General features: G+C 39.2%; 1 protein-coding gene and 1 long non-coding RNA gene across 6 annotated transcripts in view; one reads left to right on the top strand and one right to left on the bottom strand.

The window, feature by feature from the left end:
- The window catches only part of LOC144381589 (uncharacterized), a 47,128-nt gene extending 42,298 nt beyond the window's left edge, over positions 1–4,830 (top strand). Inside the window, exon 2 of the long non-coding RNA XR_013447017.1 lies at positions 4,428–4,830. This is a non-coding gene — a long non-coding RNA (uncharacterized LOC144381589). The remainder of the gene's footprint in view (positions 1–4,427) is intronic.
- SOHLH2 (spermatogenesis and oogenesis specific basic helix-loop-helix 2) overlaps positions 1–21,844 on the bottom strand; it is an 80,333-nt gene that overhangs the window by 19,250 nt on the left and 39,239 nt on the right. For 2 of the 5 annotated variants that reach the window (XM_078070452.1, XM_078070453.1), the window contains exons 7-9: positions 17,427–17,574; positions 17,180–17,271; positions 16,169–16,290 (exon numbers count right to left, since the gene is read on the bottom strand). In XM_078070452.1, the coding sequence (XP_077926578.1) occupies positions 16,169–16,290; positions 17,180–17,271; positions 17,427–17,574 (362 nt within the window). Of the gene's footprint in view, positions 1–8,575; positions 9,623–10,054; positions 10,248–10,995; positions 11,253–16,168; positions 16,291–17,179; positions 17,272–17,426; positions 17,575–21,844 lie in introns of those variants that run through there. The other 3 variants (XR_013447016.1, XM_078070450.1, XM_078070454.1) reach the window with 3 other exon arrangements.

The following is a 21,844-nucleotide window of genomic DNA, read 5'->3' as shown; positions in this document are numbered from 1 at the left end:
CTTCTCCTCCTCAAATACACCCACCCCAGAGCCTTTGTAGTGCTTGGGCCTCTTACCTGGAATGCTCTCTCCCCAGATCACTAAAACAGCTTGCTATCTGACTTTAGTCAAGTTTCTTCCAAATGCCAACTTTTCAACTTCTCTCCCCTGACCTGTTTATCTAAAATAGCATCCAAACCATCCCTGTCCCCACTTTCTCTCTTCCTTAAGGTATTTATCACAGCTCATGACTAGCTGACATGGCATTTTATATTTATTTATTTCAGGTATTGCCCCCTTAGAAATTAAGCTCCTTGAAGTTAAGGAGTTTGCTAGAACAGTGCCTATTATGTGGAGGGTTCTCAGTAAGTATTTCTTGGCTGAATATATCACACAGATATATTTTGATAATCATGCAGAGATATAATTATGTTGTTTATTGTAATAGTTTGTAAAAAAATTTAAAAATGAAGAAAAAATAAATCTGTCATTGGGAAACTGGTTAAATATATTTTGAGATATTCTTAAAATAGAACACAAACTCAGCTATTTAAAAGAATGAAGTCTTGGGGCGCCTAGGTGGCTCAGTCGTTGAGCGTCTGCCTTCGGCTTGGGTCATGATCCCAGGGTCCTGGGATCGAGCCCTGCATCGGGCTCCCTGCTCCACGGGAAGCCTGCTTTTCCCTCTCCCATTCCCCCTGCTTGTGTTCCCTCTCTCGCTGTCTGTCTCTGTCTGTCATAATAAATAAATAAAATTTTAATAAATAAATAATTAAATAAAAGAATGAAGTCTTGACATACCGGTATGGAAAATATCCATAAACAAGCTAAGTAGGGGAAAAAAATGAATGCAGAACAGTATTCTATGATTCTAATTTTGTAAGAAATCTAAATGTCTTTCCACGTGCATAATTCATATGTTTTTGTGTGCATAAAAGAAAATCCAGAAGGAAACATACCAATCTGTTAAGAGCGGTTACCTCCAGAGAGAGCACGATTTCAGGGGAAGAAAGAGATTTTTACTCTATGTTATACAATTTTGTTTCAATGTTATAAACCCATGTTACTCTTATAAAACAAATTAAAATCTTTGATAAGATCAAAAAGGCACGAATGGTTAGTGTTGGTTGATGGTGTCTGTGGGTCTAAATAAGAAGGGCAAGAAAGCAGAAATTATGCGGGGAAACGACCAGTGGGATGCTGCATGCTTTCAGCAAAGAAGGGGCAGAGAGCGAAGCTTGTGCAAAAGGGAGTAAGAAAGTATAACGAGCAATTTGTTTTATTTATTGAGCCCCTACTATGGGAAAGGTGCTATCCTCAATGACATGTTGTGTGCATTTTCTCTAACCCTCAGAACAAACTTGCAAGTTAGGTATTAGCTCCACAGATGAGAAAAATGAGGCTCAGAGAAACTGAGTACTCACGAGCCCTGAATAAAGACCAGAGCAATGGAGCTGGGGTTCAAATGTGCCATGCTGCCTCTCACATAAATGAGACCCTAAAGCTGGCATATGATGGTGGAAGAGAAACCCTGGACCTGGAGATGAATAACCCAGGAGTAGGCTCCTTAACAACCCTAGAATCATGTGGAGAATCCAAATTGCTTATTCCCTCCCTGCTACAAAAATGCTTCAGCCTGACTCTGGTGGGAGGTGTGGGAAGTGGTGGGCAATGGGGAAGAGGGTCTCAAATATAAGTGTTCTGCTCTTCCGGCTAGTCACAGAGGAAGGAAGGCAGCTTCTGAGAGAGACCCTCACTCTTTTGGGTCCTACAAAGCTGGAAGAGTGGCATGAAATGATATTGAGAACTGTGATTCTTCTTCCTCCTGTGTAGACGTTGTCCTGGTGAGCAGAGAGGCTGCAGGAAGGGAAGCAAAAATTCTCTTGCAGCAAAATAATAGCAACTACCCCTTAGGGAGGGTCTACTGCATGCCAGGAACTTTATACACATTATCGTCAGTCCTCAGAACCTGATCAACTAAGTGAATACTGTCACTTGCATTTTACAGAAGAGGAAACAGGTGCAACTAAGTAAATAATTAGCTCAAATTTACGCCACTAATAAGTGGTGGAACTAGGCTTCAATCAAGCCACTCTGACCTCTAACCTCATGCTTTTTCCAAGACACTCAACCACTCTGGGAAGCTTAGGGGCCCACGTGTAAGGCAGTCATCCAGAGCTGAACAGAGCAAGAGCATCAGGCATTGATGATGAAGAGGTGAGGGCCAGGGAAATGTAAAAGAGCAAGTCGTATTAGGGACATACTGTGGGAAGCCTGGACTGGCCACAGAAGGAACACAATCACCCATGGCTTGGCCTTGCCTTTAAGGGGTAGCAGAATATCCATGTGTAGACAGTGAAAAAGAATTTGCAGCTGGAAGCCCACTGTGACTAGCTTGGCTTTGCCAATGGGATCTGATTAGTATTCTTGAGCTGCCATTAGCATTTGAAGGAAACACCCAAATGACACAAAGCCAATTCTAGTAGCTGAGATTTAACATTTTAACTCCATTTCTCTAATGCAGTTAACCTGGTTAGGTACCCTCTTTCTGTGATCTATTTTGAGCCTCAACAAGCAAACCATTCATACAAGCACCTTCAAGTTCATCTCCCCCAAACAAGGCCAGAGGACGTGCCTCCTTGTAGAGTGAATTTACATCATTTGCTGCAGAGCTGGGGAACTGGGAGTATTTTTCCCAGCCTTAGCTGGACCAGAGCCAAGGTTGTAAGTACAAATCCTTCAACATGATCTCCCTGTAACTGCCCCTTGGGCTGACACAATCCCACCCCGAGAGCAGCATTTTATTGCATCCTTTGTTTTCCATTTTAGGGAGAATTGATAGTGATACTAAGTACAAACACATTCTCTGCCAGTCAGGTTCTGTGGCAAAGGTTTTTAAAAAGGAGCTGGGAAGTCTTGTGGCCAGTAATAATATTTACATTGAAACTCAGCTCTTGCTACAGAGAGTGAGGGCAGTGATGGTCAAGAAAGGAATTCCCTTCCCCATATACAATTCTTCTCACATGACTCAAGAAAGCAAGGGAGTATTTTGAGCTCAGAACAAATCCTGCAGTCGTTTCTCAGTTACTTAAGATTAGGATTAACCCTTTAAAAAGGCTTTTTTTTTTTTTAAAGATTTTTTATTTATTTATTTGACAGAGAGAGAGACAGTGAGAGAGGGAACACAAGCAGGGGGAGTGGGAGAGGGAGAAGCAGGCCTCCCGCAGAGCAGGGAGCCGATGCGGGGCTCCATCCCAGGACTCTGGGATCATGACCTGAGCCGAAGGCAGACGCTTAATGACTGAGCCACCCAGGCGCCCCTAAAAAGGCTTTTTTAATGCCAAGATAATATGTTCAAATTTCTCAAACACTATCTTTTACTTCTAAAGAAAAAGAAATAGCTTAATTGATATCTCCCCCCTGACCCCTTCCTTTGACTCTATCAAAAGCTTAGAGGCATTTTTGTCCAGGTCTGGACTCACTAACCCTATAAATTAATTGAACTTCCTTTTACACTGGAAAAAAGTCTGGAATGTCTTTTTAGCAAGATGTTTAAAATCATTATTTTACCAATTAGATATCATAAAAGAGTAGGTCTATAGTGCTCCATGAGGAGATAAAAACCAATGCTTCAATCACATTGGCTTTTTTTGATTATAGTAAATAAAAGTATTTTTAAAAACATAATTACTTATAGGGAAGTGAATCCTATGGGTTTTTCACCCCTTAATGCTTTATAAACAACAGGTTTAAGAGTATTAGAATACCACAACATGAGAAACACAGTAGGAGACCAAAGCCTAAGCGGGGGGGAAAAATCAATGTTTATTCTCGTTTGCACCTACCCCGACATACACATGGCTATGGGAAAGATTTTCTCCTTTCCAGGAGTTTCTAGTTCAAAACTGAGATCAACTTCAGATCTATGGGGGAAAATAACTGGCAAGGACTTTTCACAGTACTTGCAGTACGGAGATCTTTTGTTGGGGTTTAAAAGTGGCATGGGGTCTCATAAGGCTTAAACCCTAGAATTTTTAAAGATTTGGGCTATTATTTTGAGACACAAGAAAATAGCCTGAGACAGGATGAAAGGAGACAGAATTCAGTGTTTGAAAAAACACACTCCTCCCAACACCCTCACATTAGCCTTAAGACTATTTGGGGAAGAAATAAGTGGAAAGGAATATCTGGTTGCAGGGACTTCTTAGGATATACGGTTTAGCAGACTTTTCAGAACAAGTTTATCTGTGCATTTTTGAAGTCTGTTTCCCTGAAGTTTCTCCCAGCAGTGCTCAAGCCCACCTAGTTTATAATCTGACTTCTAGAAATCTTTGTTTCCAGCAAAATATGGAAAATTTTTTTTCTGGAGTCTGAAGAGTAAAATTCAGCAGCATACACGATACTAAGTAATGTGATCACGTGTGTGTCTTCCTGTTTTTTGTTTTCAGAAAGAACATTATTCTGGGATGTAAAAAGAACCTTCAAAAATACAGAAATAAGAGGTTTTGCTGTCTTCCATGGGAGTGTCATATTTCCGTGGTGATGAAACAAGCTCTTGATACCGGATCAACCAAGGTGATCCGTGGGCTTCCGGCTTCCTTATTCCATGTAACAGGGAGACTGGCAGAAGGAAAAAGAGAAAACCAATGGTGTGCCCAAGAGTTGCACAGAAAATTGACAGATTCTGGCCTCAAGATTTTATGATATGTCAATGTCAAGTATTCAAAGAAATGACATGTTTTCCAATATTATTTTGCAAAAGTGGCATTCTGGTTTTAACAATAGCTTTAGAGTAATTTTATAAAATGTGAAAGATTTAATAAAAATGAGAAATCACCTGCCTTCATGTAAGCAGTTTCCACTGTCATCAATATGAACCAAAGGGAGCAAAACCCTCCCTTACTTTTTTTTTGGTTTTCACTCTTCATAGTTATACTTACTCAAAACTCTCTGGGTCTGCTCTTGAACCTTTGAGTTTTCCCACAGCTATACTCTGGGCATGAAATGTTTTTACCTAATTATCTGACTCACCAAAGCAGTTTCTGAAACTCACCTCCTCAGCAAAACCTTTCTTAATCAACGAGTGTGGAAGTAATTATTCTCTCAACGCCGACCTATCTAGTTTAGGAGAGCTATGCTCCTCATGCTTCACCTCTTGACATCAGCCCTTAACATACATGTGATTAGCAGGTTATAAATCTAACAGTGGCTCTCAGACCTGGCTGCCTATCAGAATCATTCTATTCTGGGTACTAAGCCCCATTCTAGAGATATGGAATCAGAATTTCTGGGACAGGAGTCCTGATATGTATAGTTTTCATAAATCTACAAGTGCTTATGATGCACGGCCAGGTTTGGAAGTCAGTGATGTATGGTTTTACTCTCTGTCTATTCTGTTTATGTATCCTCTATGAGTATCTGCATCCATTTATGTGCATTGGGTTTTTTGTTTTTTCTTTCTTCTTTTTCTTTCTTCTTTCTTTCTTTCTCTTTCTTTCTTTTTTTAGAGACAGACAAGAGAAAGAGAGTGTGTGCACAAGTTGGGGGGGGGGGCAGAGGGAGAGAGAGAATCCCAAGCAGGCTCCACACCCAGCACAGAGCCCAACACAGGGCTCAATCTCACCACCCTGAGATCCTGACCTGAGCTGAAATCTAAAGTCTGACGCTTAACTGACTGAGCCACCTAGGTGTCCCTATGTCCTTTGGGTTTTTAAGTAGGATAATCAGATACCCACAACACATCTGGCCGTGTTAAAATGTGGATTCCTGAGTATTAGCCCAGCCAAGTCTACCAATTTGACCCTGTGGGGTATGGCCTGGGAATCTGAATTTTAACATGCTGTGCCCCACCCCCATCCCTTCCCCAAAGTGATTTCCCTATATGGGAGTCACACCAGAATACCTACAGAGACCAGGTGAGTCACTTCAATGAATGAGGCAAGCTAGGTGGGAAATGACCAGAGTAAAACTGATGCCCCACAAAGAGGGGTAGGCACTACCTACCTGAGCAGTTGGTTGCTATTTTGTCACACTAGAAATAGACCTAGTATTGCCTGAGTTTTGAATTTTTCAGAACTTAGAGATTCAGAGAAACTTCCCACAATTCAAAAAACAACCAGCAAACAAACACAGCTGCCACTGGCAAGTTGTGCCCTCTGCCTTTGAGGGTTTTACCAGAGCATCTCGAATCTCTGGTAACTTACAATGCCATGAAACACCATGGGCCTGCCCGAGTGACTCCTTATGATGAATTATAATAGAATTGCAGGGTTAGAAGGCCCTTATGAGTCATCCAGGCCAATCCCACCATTTAATGTTTGAATCCCCAACTTTAACATTCCCCCATCCCAGGGTGATGACTCTGCAGACCACATCATCTCTCATCCAGATCTCCCACCTCTGCTACCCAAATCTGAATGCCTCTTGGCTACCTCCATACGGATACCCTACACACAACATGTCCCCACATACAACTGTCATCTTCCAGCACCAGATCTCCAAATGTTCTTTCCCTGTTCCCTCAGTGGCCATCGGTACTACCTGTCCAGAAACCTAGGTGTTAGCCTTACTTCTTCACAACCCCCATACCGGAACATCTACCAAGTCTTGCTAACTCTGCCCCCTTAACATTAATCAGATTTGTCTACTTCTCTTCATTCCCACTGCCAATGACTTATTTCTGGCCATCTCTTGCCTGAATTACTAAACAGCCACCCCCTTCCCCCAAGTGGTTTTAGCCCCCTTCAATTCATTCTGCCTTTAATTCACTGAAGCCAGAGCAGTGATTCTAAAATGAAAATCTGATTATGTCAATATCATGACAGCAGTGAGCACCATGGTAAGTTCAATCAAGGCAGTATCACATGGCCCTTGGCTGTCCTCTTTGCTCCATTCTTTCTCCATCCCACACCTGAACTCCATGAACAGCCCTGTGGAATTTCCTTTACTCCTCCATTTGTGCTATGCAATCCTTTCCTTGGTACCTTTGCAAAAGCAGTTCTCACTGCCTGAAAACTCATCTCCCTCACTAGTCCCCACATCTCCGCCATCTGGCTTAGCTATGCCTCCTGGTTCTTAAAATCTCAGCTTAATCATTATCACCACAATTATCACAACCCGGCATTGAATGCTTTGTATATGCCAGGGCACTGTTTTAGGGACTTGTACACATATCTCGTCTAACCTTCACCACAACATTAGGAGGCAAGTACTTCAGAGAGGAGGATATCTTAGATGTTACTATCCTCAAAAGCCTCCCATGAGTCCCCTGAATGGATGCCTGATGCTTACAGGTACCCAGTAGTACCTTACATTTTCCCCTGTCATAACACCCACCAAACCCCACCATAATTCTGTTTTCCTGTCTCTCCCAGTAGACTCGAAGCTCCTGGATGTAGACGGTAAAAAAGACCATGCCTCACATACAGTTGTGCTCCCAGCATTTAAAACAATGCCTCTCAAATAAATAGTTGCTGAACAAATTAATACATGACTGGATAATTCTTGAGTTATTCAACATTTGAGTGTTCTCCTTTAAACATACAATAGTTGTGTTTATAAACATTACCAAGTACTGTCGTTTCTGCCATGCTGGGAGACCACCTAACTCATATATTAGAAAAGAGGGGAAGGAAATAGATGTAAACAGACTGATAAACTATTAATGAAAACTATAGTGATGGCTAAACATCAACTTCCATTCTCCCATTTGTCTTTACTTCAAACGGGTTCCTAAGTGCTTGACTATCTCTCTTGCTTTCCTTTCTCATAGCCATTACTCAAGTTCAGACCCTTATATCTCTTGGCTCCACATCCAAGCGCCTGTGCCTCCATCCATCATCCATCCAGCAAGATGGCTGACGTTGAGGATATAGAAGTGAGGTAGACTAAGTCTTTCTCCTCAAGAAAAAGTCTAGTAATTTCCCTGGGCCACAGAAAGGGCTCAATAAATGTTTGCTTCTGCCCTTCCTCCTTGTTCAAACAGGGACAATGTCTGTTATATCACCAGTGGGAAACCTGCAAGCTGTCACTTTTTCTAGGCAAACTCCTTGCACCTTTTTCATTGTAAAAATAACACTGCCACTGTCTCACGACCAGCCAAGTTGATTCTACAAAGGAAAAACCTGCTCTTTTTTTATGGGCTAAGGCTCAACTAACTCTTCCTCCTAGGCTGAGAGTTGAACTTACTTGGAAGAGCATAATTTAGAAACAAATTTGGACACCTGCATGAAGTTCAGGATCATGGGAAGCAGCACTGGAAAAAACAGAGCTTTAACAATGGATCTAGTAGCCTTGCTCTTCATGTTGAAAGGAAAAGGGGACTGAGAGCAGCAAGGAGCCAGGATGTATGGCTTGCACTCCTCAGGTCTTCTGTTGAGTTCCCAGCCACAGACTGTCTCTCAAGATCCTCATGTGCACCTAGGGAAATCCCGATGCAAAGTAAAAGTCCCAGTAACAATTAAGACCAGTTGTGAACACAGGAAGTAGTCCTGAGTGCCCAAAATACCTTAACAGGTTCTCTTACAATGTCAAAGCAATCACTCCTAAAAGCAAGTGAGTCGGGCACACATTTGTAATAATAAGCATAGAATCTTAGTAGGAAACTTTTAGTTCCTTTATAAAGTTTTTCAAACATCACAGGTTCCATCATCATGGCATCCTCAAAGAAAAGTTACACAATTTTAACATAAAAATTAGGCTATGCCTAAAGTAATTTTTGAACTTTTCAAAAATCTTACTTTTCAAAAAGTAAAATTAAATTCCCTACATTGTACTACTAAAAGAGGGAACACATATTTATTAAACAAAACAAAAACAGGTTACCATTTTCAGGGTCAAAACTGAATATTTTCTTTAACAATAAAACTTATATTATGCATAAGAACATTTCGGTGAAATATAAAACAAATATTTTTCTCCCCTTATTTTCAGCAGTCTTTCCTAATATTGGTAGGGAGGAGGAGATGAAAAACAAAGAAAGACCTGTTAGGCTGTAACTGAAGATCCAGAAAGGAAAATCTACCTATTAGCTACCATTTCACTCAAGGGATTATGAAATACAGAAACAAACACATCAATTTATTCATTAGGAGTCAAGCGAGGAGGTAAACACCTCTCTCAAACTAAGACATCTAAGTTTGGATGTTGAATAATGAAGGAAGCACTCTAAAATGTCAGATCTAGAAAGATAACACCTAGAAATGAGTGACAGTAATTCACAGTGATACTAAAAATAAGAATCAGGTTGCAACATCTATACTCAGTGATGCCAGAGTATCAAAGCACCTTCCTAATCTTATCATTTTATCAAGTGGATCATAAATTGTGGAATCTTTCGTGAGGAAAAAAAAAAAAAAGTCTAGGTCACCAGGCCATTTGTCCTTGTAGTGCTCTGGCTAGGGAGATCCAAGTATATATGAAGACAAGTGAAAGCGGGTGGCTAGCACTTTTGCTATCCGTCTGCAGAAGCTTTTAGCACATTTATCAGAAGCCATACAGTGCAAGCTCTTTTGATATTAGGTCTCTGGGTGTAGCTTTCAAGATCATTCTTTGTTCCATTCTTCCTGTATTGTCAAACTGCACCCAATAGGTGGTCTAGAGTATGAATTTCAAACATGTGCTATTAATATGCCCAAAACTCTTGCTGCAAAGGGGAAAGAAAACCACATTAATTGAGTCTTGGCCTGTTCTTACTCATAATGTCACAAATAGAGTTCCTATGTCTTAAAGCAATATGAAATGATTTATAAAACCATATGAAATCTTCAGGTGAAAAAACCCATTAAAAATGTATTATTTATTGTTATTAAAAGTAATTATTGTCTTACAACAATTCGCCAACAAAAACTACACACAGAAGTGTAGGTGAACGATAAACAATCTCTTTTTCATTTACCCTGGTTTTCCTGTTGGTATACTGATGATCGTTAGCAACAGTATTATAGATGTAGATAATTCATATTTCAAAATTTCTTTGTAACTGTTTTTAAAATATTTTTCTCATAAATATTTTTTGGGAAGGTCACTATTATTCCCATTTTATAGATGTCATATGGAAAATAATAGTAGCACCTACCTCAAAGGATTATTCCAGGGATTCATTAGATCATCCACATTAAGCACACAGAGTATTTGGCACATTACTTAATTGAGTTAAACATGTTAGCTATTATTAATATGCAAAAGTATTAGCAACTATGGTAAGGTTATCAGAAGTCCATTTAAAACAGGCCAGGCTGGTTTGGGTCTTCTTCTAGAACGGGACAGTTCTTCCAAAAAAAAAAAAAAAGATACCACTGTTTATATATACTGATCCATCTGCCTAGATTGCTATTGCCCTGTTCACTTCCAACTCCTGACCGCTCTACTGGGCTAATTCTTATTCTTCGGATCTCAGCTTAGGTAGTATTTCTTCTAGATTATACTACAAATACTAGGGTGCTCCTCCTACGTGCCCCAGTGTGGATCACAATTTCTAGCTTCTATGTCTACTTCCCTATGACACTAAGGCAGGGATCCCATCTATTTATACACTTCCTTCTTGGTGCTTAGCACACTGCTAGAACAGAGGGGATGCTCCATAAATATCTGTGAAAAGAGGACATCTGGGATCTGAAATCAGCCTAGTTGGTGTTGAAAGATCAGATTTTCACAGAGTATGGTTGCTGTTGCCAGCCGAAGAGATAAAGAAGCAGGCAGTTAGGGGCCAGGTGAGGGTGAGGCTGGTGAGGTGGGATGTGGCATCCTAGAAGGAGAAGGGCTAAAGGGAGGGGCTCTAGAGGAAATCAGGTTCCATCTGGCCACTTAAGGTCATACCAGCAGTGCCACATCCAGATTCACTGATCCTGGATATCTAGATACCAGTCCTGCAGCATGGGGAATTCAAGCCTGGGTTAAACGCACCTGGTCCCAGTCTAAGAGACTTCTGACCAGAGTATGAGCAACACAATGCCAGCCAGGGGCCCCTGATGGCTGGAATGAAAGAATCCGTCTGACCTAAGACCCCAGCAGACTTACCAGACAGTTGGGATGCGTTGCGCACGTCTGGCCCAGCACAGAATTGCAGTGCTGAGGAAGAAACTTTGAGACTCTGGGCACAGCTGATGGAAAATGAACTGAAATGTTCTGATTTGTTACAGCAGCTGCATCATAGGAAGGGATGACTTTAGAATAGTATCTGACAGCATGGAAGGAATTAAGGGAGAGAGCTTTGCTGGGAATTCGAGTTTTATACATATCACCAATTGCATTCTCTGAAGTGGAGCTGGACTGACCTTTCATAAAAAAGAAAACAAATATCCATCAGTATTCACAACTCCGTAACTTGGAATTACTGTATTTGAAATAAATTGTCTTCTATTTCATCTCCTCGTGTCACAAGCTTATACTACTCTTATACTCCAATGCTGATGGAAAAACACAGTCAACTTTTTAGTAGTGGCAGTTAGCACAATACACATACTATAAATCAGTGTTAGTGTGTTATCAGAAGACAGATTTTCAAGGAGCACCAGATCTCTGTGCCTGTGTGTGTGTGTGTTTGTGTGTGCGTGCCTGTGTGTGGCTTTCATCATAATCAAAATCGTGACCATCCCTATGATCCCTACGAAGCAAGGAGGAAGAAGGAGAAGGAGAAGGAAGAAAAAGAAAGTAGAACTCTATTCAGTCACAAACAAAGTTTGGTCGATTTTCTATCAATGAAGTGGGTTGTATAATTATATATCTATATTCTGTACAGTAACTAGAAGGCAGAAAAAGATATAAAAATATATTATGAATGTTATCAATGTAATCTGAAATAACACTGTGAATAACTACTTATTTTCTATTGGACATTAATAATAATGAAAGTAAAGAAATTTTATGTCCACTTTACATACAAATGTATCTAGAATATTTGTGAAAAATCATTTCAGCAAATATGTACAGAGATTTAAGGAAAGGACAGGTAAAGGTAATCTAATAAAATCTAAACACTGAACTAGATCAGCGCTTCTGTGTTACAAACCAGACATGAGCAGACACTGGTGACCTTGGGTGGTCATTTCACTTATCCAGCCTTCAATTTACTGACCTAGGTGGTGACAGTGACATTGGAACACTTAACTGATATCAACAGTTCCAGTGTTCTTTCTAAAACAAGTTGGCAACCTGCATTATGAGCTATATATGTGCTCACATTCTCAAACTCATTCATCACACACTTCAGGTGTCTAGCCCAAGGAAAAGTCCAAAATATAGAAAAATCTATGTATGGTGAAATATTTCCTTTCATAGTATATATAGAATTGCTTTCCCCACAAAACTACAAACACTAAATGTAGCAATTGGAGGATGGTTAAGAAGATTTTTCTAGAAATTATTTGATAAACCACTAAAACCATTAAAATGGTGGTAAGGGCTGCATACGAAAAAATTAAAGTATATATGACACAATGTTAAGTAAAAGAAGAAGACAACAAAATTGGATGTCCAATATGAGTACTACTGTAGAAAAATATACATAGAAAAAGACTTGAGGGCGCCTGGGTGGCTCAGTTGGTTAAGCGACTGCCTTCGGCTCAGGTCATGATCCTGGAGTCCCTGGATCGAGTCCCGCATCAGGCTCCCTGCTCAGCAGGGAGTCTGCTTCTCCCTCTGACCCTCCCCCCTCTCACGTGCTCTGTCTCATTCTCTCTGTCTCAAATAAATAAATAAAATCTTTAAAAAAAAAAAAAAAAAAAAAAAAAAAAGAAAAAGACTTGAAGGAAATACATTAAAAATGAACAGTGATTATCGTAGCTGGGCTAGTGAAGGATTAATATTGCTTTCCAAACGGAAAACTATATATAAATAAAATTAAAATGGGGGAGGGGTCTGACTCAATGACCTTCAAGGTCTTCCCCAGGCTGAACACGGTCTACGATCCTGATATATCTGTGTCTTCCCAGGAGCAGCTGCCTGAGGTGATGAAAACCAAGACATGCTGGGGCACAGAGAGGCCAGAACTTACCACCAGGAAAACAGTGTTTCAGAGTTTCTGCAGAATATAAACAGTGAGAATGCAAAAGTAAGCATTATGTGTTCAAGAAGTAACGTTGACAGGCATATATATGCCTGTGGCCCGACCTCTTTCTGATTTAATCTGTGCTGATTTAATCGTTCTGGGTGATATTCAGCCACAACTACTTGAAGTAGATTAACCATGGCTCATGGCTACCCTTTTTTGCTTTTCCTCTCCTTTGCCCCAAATCTGGAGAAAAGTCTAAGTTGACTAATAAAACACCCTGAAGCTTATTTGACTTTAGAACAAGGAGAGCTATATTCTATTTTTGACTTTAGTCACCATTCCTAGTAACATCATTTGTTCCTGCAGCGTTTACTATGTCCGCATATTATGCACAGTGCCTCTACTACAGTATTTAAAGTACTATAGGAATTGTATTTTGCTTTTGTGACCCTCTCTGCTACTGATTTGCCAGCTCCGTAAGAACAAGAATGCATCTTGTTTGTCCTCGTGGCCCCATCTTTCAAGCAGGGACGTTACAGCTGAGAACTAAGTGATGAATGGGGAGTTCCACAGGTAGAGGATGTAAAGGACATTCCCAGCACAGGGAAGGTGCTGAGGTAAGCGAGTGGAATCCCTTCGAGGAACTAAGCACAAGAGTGACCTCAGACTCAGGCAATGAAGAGAGAGGTCAGGGTGTCCTGTCACCTAGCATTCAACATGAAGATTAGGAGCTCAGTTCTTTACTGGTTTCTCAGTGAAGAGTAACCTTTAGGAATAGAAAAGTCACAAACTACTGGTAGTTGTGTTCTTTTACTCTGGCTCTGCTTTTTTCCATCTTCTTATTTCTACAAGTACATGGGCATGCCTAGACTTTATAACACAAATAGCAAAAATGCCTCAAATTTGAAATATTTGTTGCATAAGGAATATTCATATAGTGAAGGTTTCTTGAGTACCAACTGCATGCTGATCAGTGCTCTAGGTACTAGAAATACAGCAATGAACAAAAGAGGCAAAAAAAAAATTCCCTGTCTGGGGCACCTGGGTGGCTCAGTTGTTAAGCGTCTGCCTTCAGTTCAGGTCATGATCCCAGGGTCCTGGGATGGAGCCCTGCATCGGGCTCCCTGCTCCGCAGGAAGCCTGCTTCTCCCTCTCCCACTCCCCCTGCTTGTGTTCCCTCTCTCGCTGTGTCTCTCTCTGTCAAATAAATAAAATCTTAAAAAAAAAAATTCCCTGTCTTCATGGAGTTGATATTTTAGTGGGAGAAGACAGGCCATAAGAACATATCCAAATAAAGAATATTAGAAGGAAATAAGTGCTATGAAAAAAATACAGTAGGGAAAGTGGATAAGAAGTCCCATGCATTATGTGATGCTAGAAAGGAGTATGCAGTTTTAATTGAGGGGTTGAGACTCACTGAGAAGGTGACATTTAAGCAATTTAAGCAAAGATGTGAAGGAGGTAAAAGGTTAATATGTTAAATGCTCAGTACATAGTTAGTGCTCAATTAATTTGAGTACTTCCCTTTCCTTTAGATTCTATTCATGTAATAAAGCCACCAATGTGCTTCTCATCTATCAGTAAGATGAGATTTCTACTGGACAGTCACATACAAAAGAATGAAGCTGGATGCCTATCTTATACCATACACAAAAATTAATTCAAAATAGATTTAAGACTTAAACATAAAACCTGAAACCATAGAACTCCTAGAAGAAAACAGGGTGTCCTGGAGATGATTTTTTGGATTTGACACAAAAGCAAAGGCAACAAAAGCAAAAATAAACATATGGGACTATAATATCAAACCAAAAGACTTCTCCACAGCAAAGGAAACCATCAACCAAATGAAAAGGAAACCTATGGGGTGGGAGAAAATATTTTCAAGTCACATATCTGATAAGGGGTTAATATCCAAAATATATAAGAACTCCTATAAGTCAATAGCAAAGAAACAAACTGATTTAAACATGGACAGAGGATCTAAATAGGAATTTTTCCAAAGAAGACATACAAATGGCCAATGGGTGGTACATGAAAAGATGCCCAACATCATTAATCATCAGGGAAATGTAAATCAAAAACCACAAGATATTACCTCACACCCATCAGAATGGCTATTACCAAAAAGACAAGAAATAATAAGTGTTGGTGAGGATATGTACTTGTGCCCTGTTGGTGGGAATGTAAATTGATGTACCCACTATGGAAAACAGTATGGAGGTTCCTCAAAAAAATTAAAATAGTGCTACTATATGATCCAGCAATCCTATCTCTGGGTATTTATCCAAAAAAAAAAATGAAAATACTAACTCAAAAAGATATAGACACCTCTATGTTCATTGCAGCATTATTGACAAGAGCCAAGAACAACCTGAGTATCCACTGATGGATAAATGGATAAAGAAAATGTGATTGGTATAGATATATAAATACATACACACACACATACACACACAGAAATATTATTCAGCCATAAAAAAAGAATGAAATCTTTCCATTTATGACAATATAGATGGACTTTGAGGGCATTATGCTTTGTGAAATAAGTCAGACAAAGAAAGACAAATACTGTATGATCTCATTTATATACAGAATCTCAAAACACAAACATATAAAAATTGAGCTCATAGGTACAGAGAACAGATTAGTGGTTTCCAGGGGTGGGGATTGGTGGGGGGATGAAATGGGTGAAACCAGTCAAAAGGTATAAAACTTCCAGTTACAAAATAGAAAAGTCACGGTGATATACAGCATGGTGATTATAATTAATAATACTATACTGCATATTTGAAAGTTGTTAAGAGACTAGATCTTAAAAGTTCTCATCAAAAGAAAAAAATATTTTAATCTTGTTGACAGATACTAAGCAGACTTATTGTGGTGATCATTTCACAATGTGTACACATAACAAATCATGTTGTACACCTGAAGCTAATATAACGTTATATGTCAGTTATTCCTCAATAAAAAGAAAATGAGCTTTCTGGAAATGATGGTCAATTTTAAGCCCAATTTCTGAGATAACACCATATGAACATCTGTGGCCATCTTTTGTACTTCGAGCAGGTAATACCAAAAGTACTCTAGCTACACTCTTTTCCCTGGCTACAGCAATGAATGCATGGGAGTGCAAGGGTGTCCAGGACACCACGCAAGCCAAGCCTACCACAACCACACAGGGTATCAGGTGCAGCTCACCTGTCACGGCTTCATCCAAGGAGCCCCCTGAGGCAGGAACAGAGTACACATTCAAGCACTTATTAGCCAGGAATCTGATCCCTCTCACAGGTGAGTAAGTGCTTGTCAACACACCATTTTCCCTTAAAAGGGCAGAAAAAAAAACAAAAAACACCTTACACAATTCTCAAGGAAGACTACATGAACACTGCTGAGTTCAACTGTTCTATCATTCAAGTTCTAAATAACACAGATGGAGCCTACACTATGGGTAATTTAGGCCTAAGAACAAATGGTTGAACAGGATTCATGATGATAGTTTAGAATGTAGAGGAATGATTTGCTTTATAGTTTTTCTTTGTTTATATATTCTAATAAATTTAAATAAGAAAGCATTCATTTGGCATGTCACATTTTGTACTAGCAAATTCTTTAAAAACTCCCAACTGAAATAGGGCTGGACTGCTCCAGGGCCCATGACCTCCTGTGACAGAGGAATGCTAGAATGCATCCTGCCTCTGTCCGTCTGCCAGTCACGACCATCACTACCGATAAAGCCTTATTTTAAGATCTTCAGAATTAACAAGAGAAGAAATAAGAGTGAGTCAAATGATGAAAGGACATGGGCCTGAGAATATTACATATTTTATCACTGTGACTAAATGACACACATTGGCAATGGGAAAAGTTCACTGATTTTTTTGCGGGGGGAGACAGAGTGCAGGCACGTGGGGGGCGGTGGGGGGCAGAGGAAGAGCAGAGGGAGAGAGAGAATCTTAAGCAGGGTCCATGCCCTGCATGGAGCCCCACAATGGGCTTGATCTCACAACCCTAAGATCATAACCTGAGCCGAAATCAAGAGTTGGATGCTTAACCGACTGTGCCACCCAGGTGGCCCTAAGTTCACTGATTCTTAATAAATACTTGAATTTTCACAATGGGTGGGTTCAGTGCCTGTCTACAATACTTCTAGTGTTAGCATCAGAGGAAACTAACAAGCCAGCTTCCAATTCACAAGAGCCCTCATCATACCTTTGTGCCATGATCGTGGCTGGAAGGGATAGCTGGATGGACATCTGCTGTTTCTTACAAAACCTCCTATTGCTCTGAAGTACTTCTGTAATCTGAGAGAGAGAGAGAGGGAGAGAGAGAGATCTATTTAGAAATAGATATTTTTTCATATACACAAACACACATACATTTCCAATTATAAAAAATAAAACTGTGGCTTTAAAGCACTATGTATGAGGATAAAATTCAAGGGCTTGAAGTCAAATACCTGGCCCATAATGGCTGGAGGGATTTTCTCCCGGATGTACTTCACATAATCAACTGTTGCCTCGAGAATCGAAGCCGAGTCATTCTTTCTTCCCTTTATATATGGCAACAGAGTACGCAGTTGCTCACAGCAATACTTGATTCGTTCTCTGAGCAGAGAATTGTAATAAATCAGGAATAATTAGTCTCACTTTCTTCCTTGTACACAAGGACAAACAATCCTTCCTCCTGGGTTTGTTTGCAGAGGAACTGCCTCCCTCTCCATCTAGTCTCTGTTTCACAGGAAGGCCGTGTCCCCCTTAGCCAGCACCCTCCGCAGCCCCTGGAACCACAGCTTCCTGGGGCGTCTGCTCACACTGCTGTCAAGTACAATGTCTGTGCTGAGGGTAGCCCCAGGTCACTAGCCCCAGGCCCCCTGCAGTGTGCAGAATGACCCTGCCTAGGGAACCTCCCTCAGAGAAGGGAATGGCATGCTACACACACGTGCTTCTGCGATTCACACTAGAAGCCTAGCGGATGAAGACAGTCAGGAGATACTCATGTCACTATGACCTGGACCACATTTCCAAAATCAGATCAATTAGCATCATGTGCTTTACATGTCATTCTGTGTTCTGAGCCAAAGAAAAATCAGAAAGCTGCTTTCTTCTCATGAGGTAGGTATGAATGGAACAAATAACCAATATGCAAATGAGAACATCATTCAGGCTAGTATCAGCCTGATAACCTAAGTCTTTCGTAATTCTGAAGGGAACTGCATTGGAAATATAAATCTAAGCCTTTGATCTAAGCCTTTGGTACCTTCATTTATGCATGTGTTCATTTAACCAACATTATTAAACACCTGTTTTGGGCTGAATAGCACCTTGACATATATAAGGTCAAATGGTGGCTCTGTCAATTACCAGCAGGAATCCTTGGCAAGTCACCAAACCTTTCTGAACCTCAAAATGGCAAAAAAAAAAAAAAAAAAAAATCCATTAAAAAATCCAATTTGGGGTACCTGGGTAGCTCAGTCAGTTAAGCATCCAACTCTTTGATTTCAACTGGGGTCATGGTCTCAGGGTTGTGGGACTGACTCTGCAACAGGCTCCATGCTCCGCAGGGAGTCTGCTAGGCGTCCCTCTCTCTCTCTCCCTCCTACTTCTCCCATTTGTATGCACATGCGCGCGCTCTCTCTCTCTCCAAAAAAAATAAATCTTAAAATTCAATTTGATATATAGCCTGTGAATAACTCAAATATTCTAGGTCAGTGATGTTTTAATTGGACTTTGAGCAGCTCTGAGGGTTCTATAGAGGTGTCTCAGGGACTATTCTAGAAAAAATGTCAACAATTTGACGATGTGTATGAAGGGCTTTGAAACTTTTCATACCCTTTGACATGGTACTTGCACTTACAAGGACCTAAAACACAGAACAAACTTTTTGCAAAATGATATCCATTACAGCAGTATATCAGCAAGATATAAAAAACAACCTAAACACACAAAACAGATGGATACTTAAGTAAGCTATAGTATACTAACTCAGTAGAAAATCCTCTGGCAGTGGAAAAGAAAAGCTATAAATCTTATTAGGGGAAAAAAAGGATATTTTATAGGATACAAGTATAAAATACAAGGCAGTATATAGAATATGATCATAGACATCAAAGTAAAAATAAAGCATAGAAAAAGAAAGTGAAACCATCAAGTAATAGTTATTTCTGGATGGTTGGGTTATGGAAAATACTATTTCTTCCTTTTATTTTTTTATATTTCCCAAATATTTGTGCTGGGTACAAGTCACTTTTATACTAAAAAATCATATTATTTTTTTTCCAACATTCATTAGGAAAATGTTCAAACACACAAAAAGAATGAAAGAATTTAGGATCTTAATTCTTAAAAGTTGAAAGAAGTAAGATTTGTGCAGAGAAAATGTATATACCGCACCTACCTAGAATCTACAATGAACATTCACTGTCCTTGCTTTGTCATATATGAATCATCCCACTGGCCATACATCAATCCATTGTATTATACTGAAGCATTTCAAAGTAAGTTGTAAACTTAAGGCACTAAACTCTTAAACATATCATTAGCTAGAATTATTTTCAAATAAAAGTTACATAAAATACACAAATCTTAAGGGTACCATTCTATGAGTTTTGACAAAGGCACAAAACTATGTAACAAAAACCCTAATTAACATTATTACAACTCCAGAAAGTTCTTTATGTTCTTCCCAATCTTTGAAAAGGGTCAAAAATATTTCTGATATTTTCCATCCCACATTTGTTTTGCTTGTCTTTGACCTTCATATAAATCAAAACTTACAGCATATGCCATTTTATGTAAGATTTCTTTCACTAAGCATGATATTTTTGAAATTTGCCCATGTGGCTGTTTATTATCAGTAGTTTGTTTCTTTTTATTGAGTAACAGTATTCTATAGTATAAATATGCCACAGCTTATTTATCCATTCTCTTACTGATGAATACTTCGGCTGTTTCCAGTTTTTGGTCATTATGGATAAAACTGCTAAATCATTCCGTACATCTTTTTGTGAATGCATGTTTTTATTTCTCTGGGAACATATCTAGGAATAGAATTAATGGGTTAATTTTATAAATTTATAATAAACTGGTAGAACTTTTCCCCAAATAGTACCATTATACATTCCCACCATCAGTGTATGAGGGTTCCTGTTGTTCCAAATCCTTGACAACATTTAATATTGTCAGTAGTTCTAATTTTAGCATTTTGGCCTTTCTGAGGAATACATGGTAGTACCTTGTGCTTTAATTTGCATTTCCATGACAAAAAATTATGTTGAGCACTTTTTTTGGTGATTATTGGGCACTTGCATATCTTCCTTTGTGAAGTGTCTGTTCAAGTATTTTATCTCCATTTTAACTGGATTGTAGGTCTTTTTGGTATTGAGCTTTAGGAGTTCTGTATTATCTGTAATACCAGAATTTTGTCAGCATACTTATTTAGTAAATATTTTCTCCCAGTATATGGTTTGCCTATTTATTTTCTTAGTGGTGTGTTTTGATAGCAAAAGTTTTAAATTTTGATGTGTCTAATTCATTTACTCTTCTTTTACGGTTATTGATTTCTGTGTCTAAGGAACGGCTGCCTACCCTCAGCTTGTGAAGACATTTTCCTACACTTTTTTCTAGAACTGTTCTGTCCAATACAGTCCATTAGACTGGTCTATATAGACATATATAGCCATTAGTCTATATAAATATAAACTAGTTAAAATTAAATAAAATTTAAAATTAACTTCCCGTTACAATAGACATATTTCAAATACTCAACAACTACATATGACTAGCAGCTACCTTATTGGACAATGGATGCAGATATAGGGCATTTCTAACATTGCAGAAAGTTCTATTAAACAGTGCTATTTTAGGAGGGGAAGAATGAAGGGGGGGAAATCGGAGGGGGAGAAGAACCATGAGAGACAATGGACTCTGAAAAACAAACTGAGGGTTCTAGAGGGGAGGGGGTTGGGAGGATGGGTTAGCCTGGTGATGGGTATTGAGGAGGGCACGTTCTGCATGGAGCACTGGGTGTTATGCATAAACAATGAATCATGGAACACTATATCTAAAACTAATGATGTAATGTATGGGGATTAACATAACAATAAAAAAATTAAAAAAAAAAATAAAAAAATAAAAAAATAAAAAAAAAAAAAAAAAAAAAAAAAAAAAATAAACAGTGCTATTTTAGAAGCTTTATAGTTTTAGCTTTATAGTATAGATCGGTCTATGCTCCATCTTGAACTAACTTTTATATGGTATGAGTAAGGGGTCAAGGTTCATTGTTTTTCCATTTGGATATCCAGATATTCCAACACCATTTATAGAAAAGACTTTTATTTCCCAATAAGTTTGCTCTGGTGATTTACTGAAAATCAAATGAACACAAATGTGTGGATCCTTTGATCTACTGGTCATTATGATAGTAACATACTGATTACTGTAGCTGTATTTTAAGTCTTGAAGTCAAATAGTTTCTTCCATTTTTGTTGTACTTTTTCAAGATTAGTTTATTCTAAGTCCTTTTATATTCTAGGTCTTTTTCATTTTTTAATCAGATTATCAATTTTTACCAAAAAACTCCCTACTGGAATTATGGTTTATATTCAAATAAAGTTATGTTTCAATTTGGTGAGAACTAACATCTTAACAATAACGATTCTTGGGGTGCCTGGGTGGCTCAGTTGTTAGGCATCTGCCTTCTGCTGGGGTCTTGATTCTGGGATCCTGGGATCAAGCCCCGCATTTGGCTCCCTGCTGGGCGGGGAGCCTGCTTCTCCCTCTCCCACTCCCCCTGCTTGTGTTCCCTCTCTCACGGTCTCTCTCTCTCTCTGTCAGATAAATAAATAAATAAAATAATGATTCTTTTGATTTGTAGTTA

This window comes from Halichoerus grypus, chromosome 4 (genome assembly GCF_964656455.1).
Source record: "Halichoerus grypus chromosome 4, mHalGry1.hap1.1, whole genome shotgun sequence".
NCBI classification, from domain to species: domain Eukaryota; kingdom Metazoa; phylum Chordata; class Mammalia; order Carnivora; family Phocidae; genus Halichoerus; species Halichoerus grypus.
Note: the sequence above shows the minus strand (reverse complement) of the source record. Positions and strands in the feature narration are given on the sequence as shown.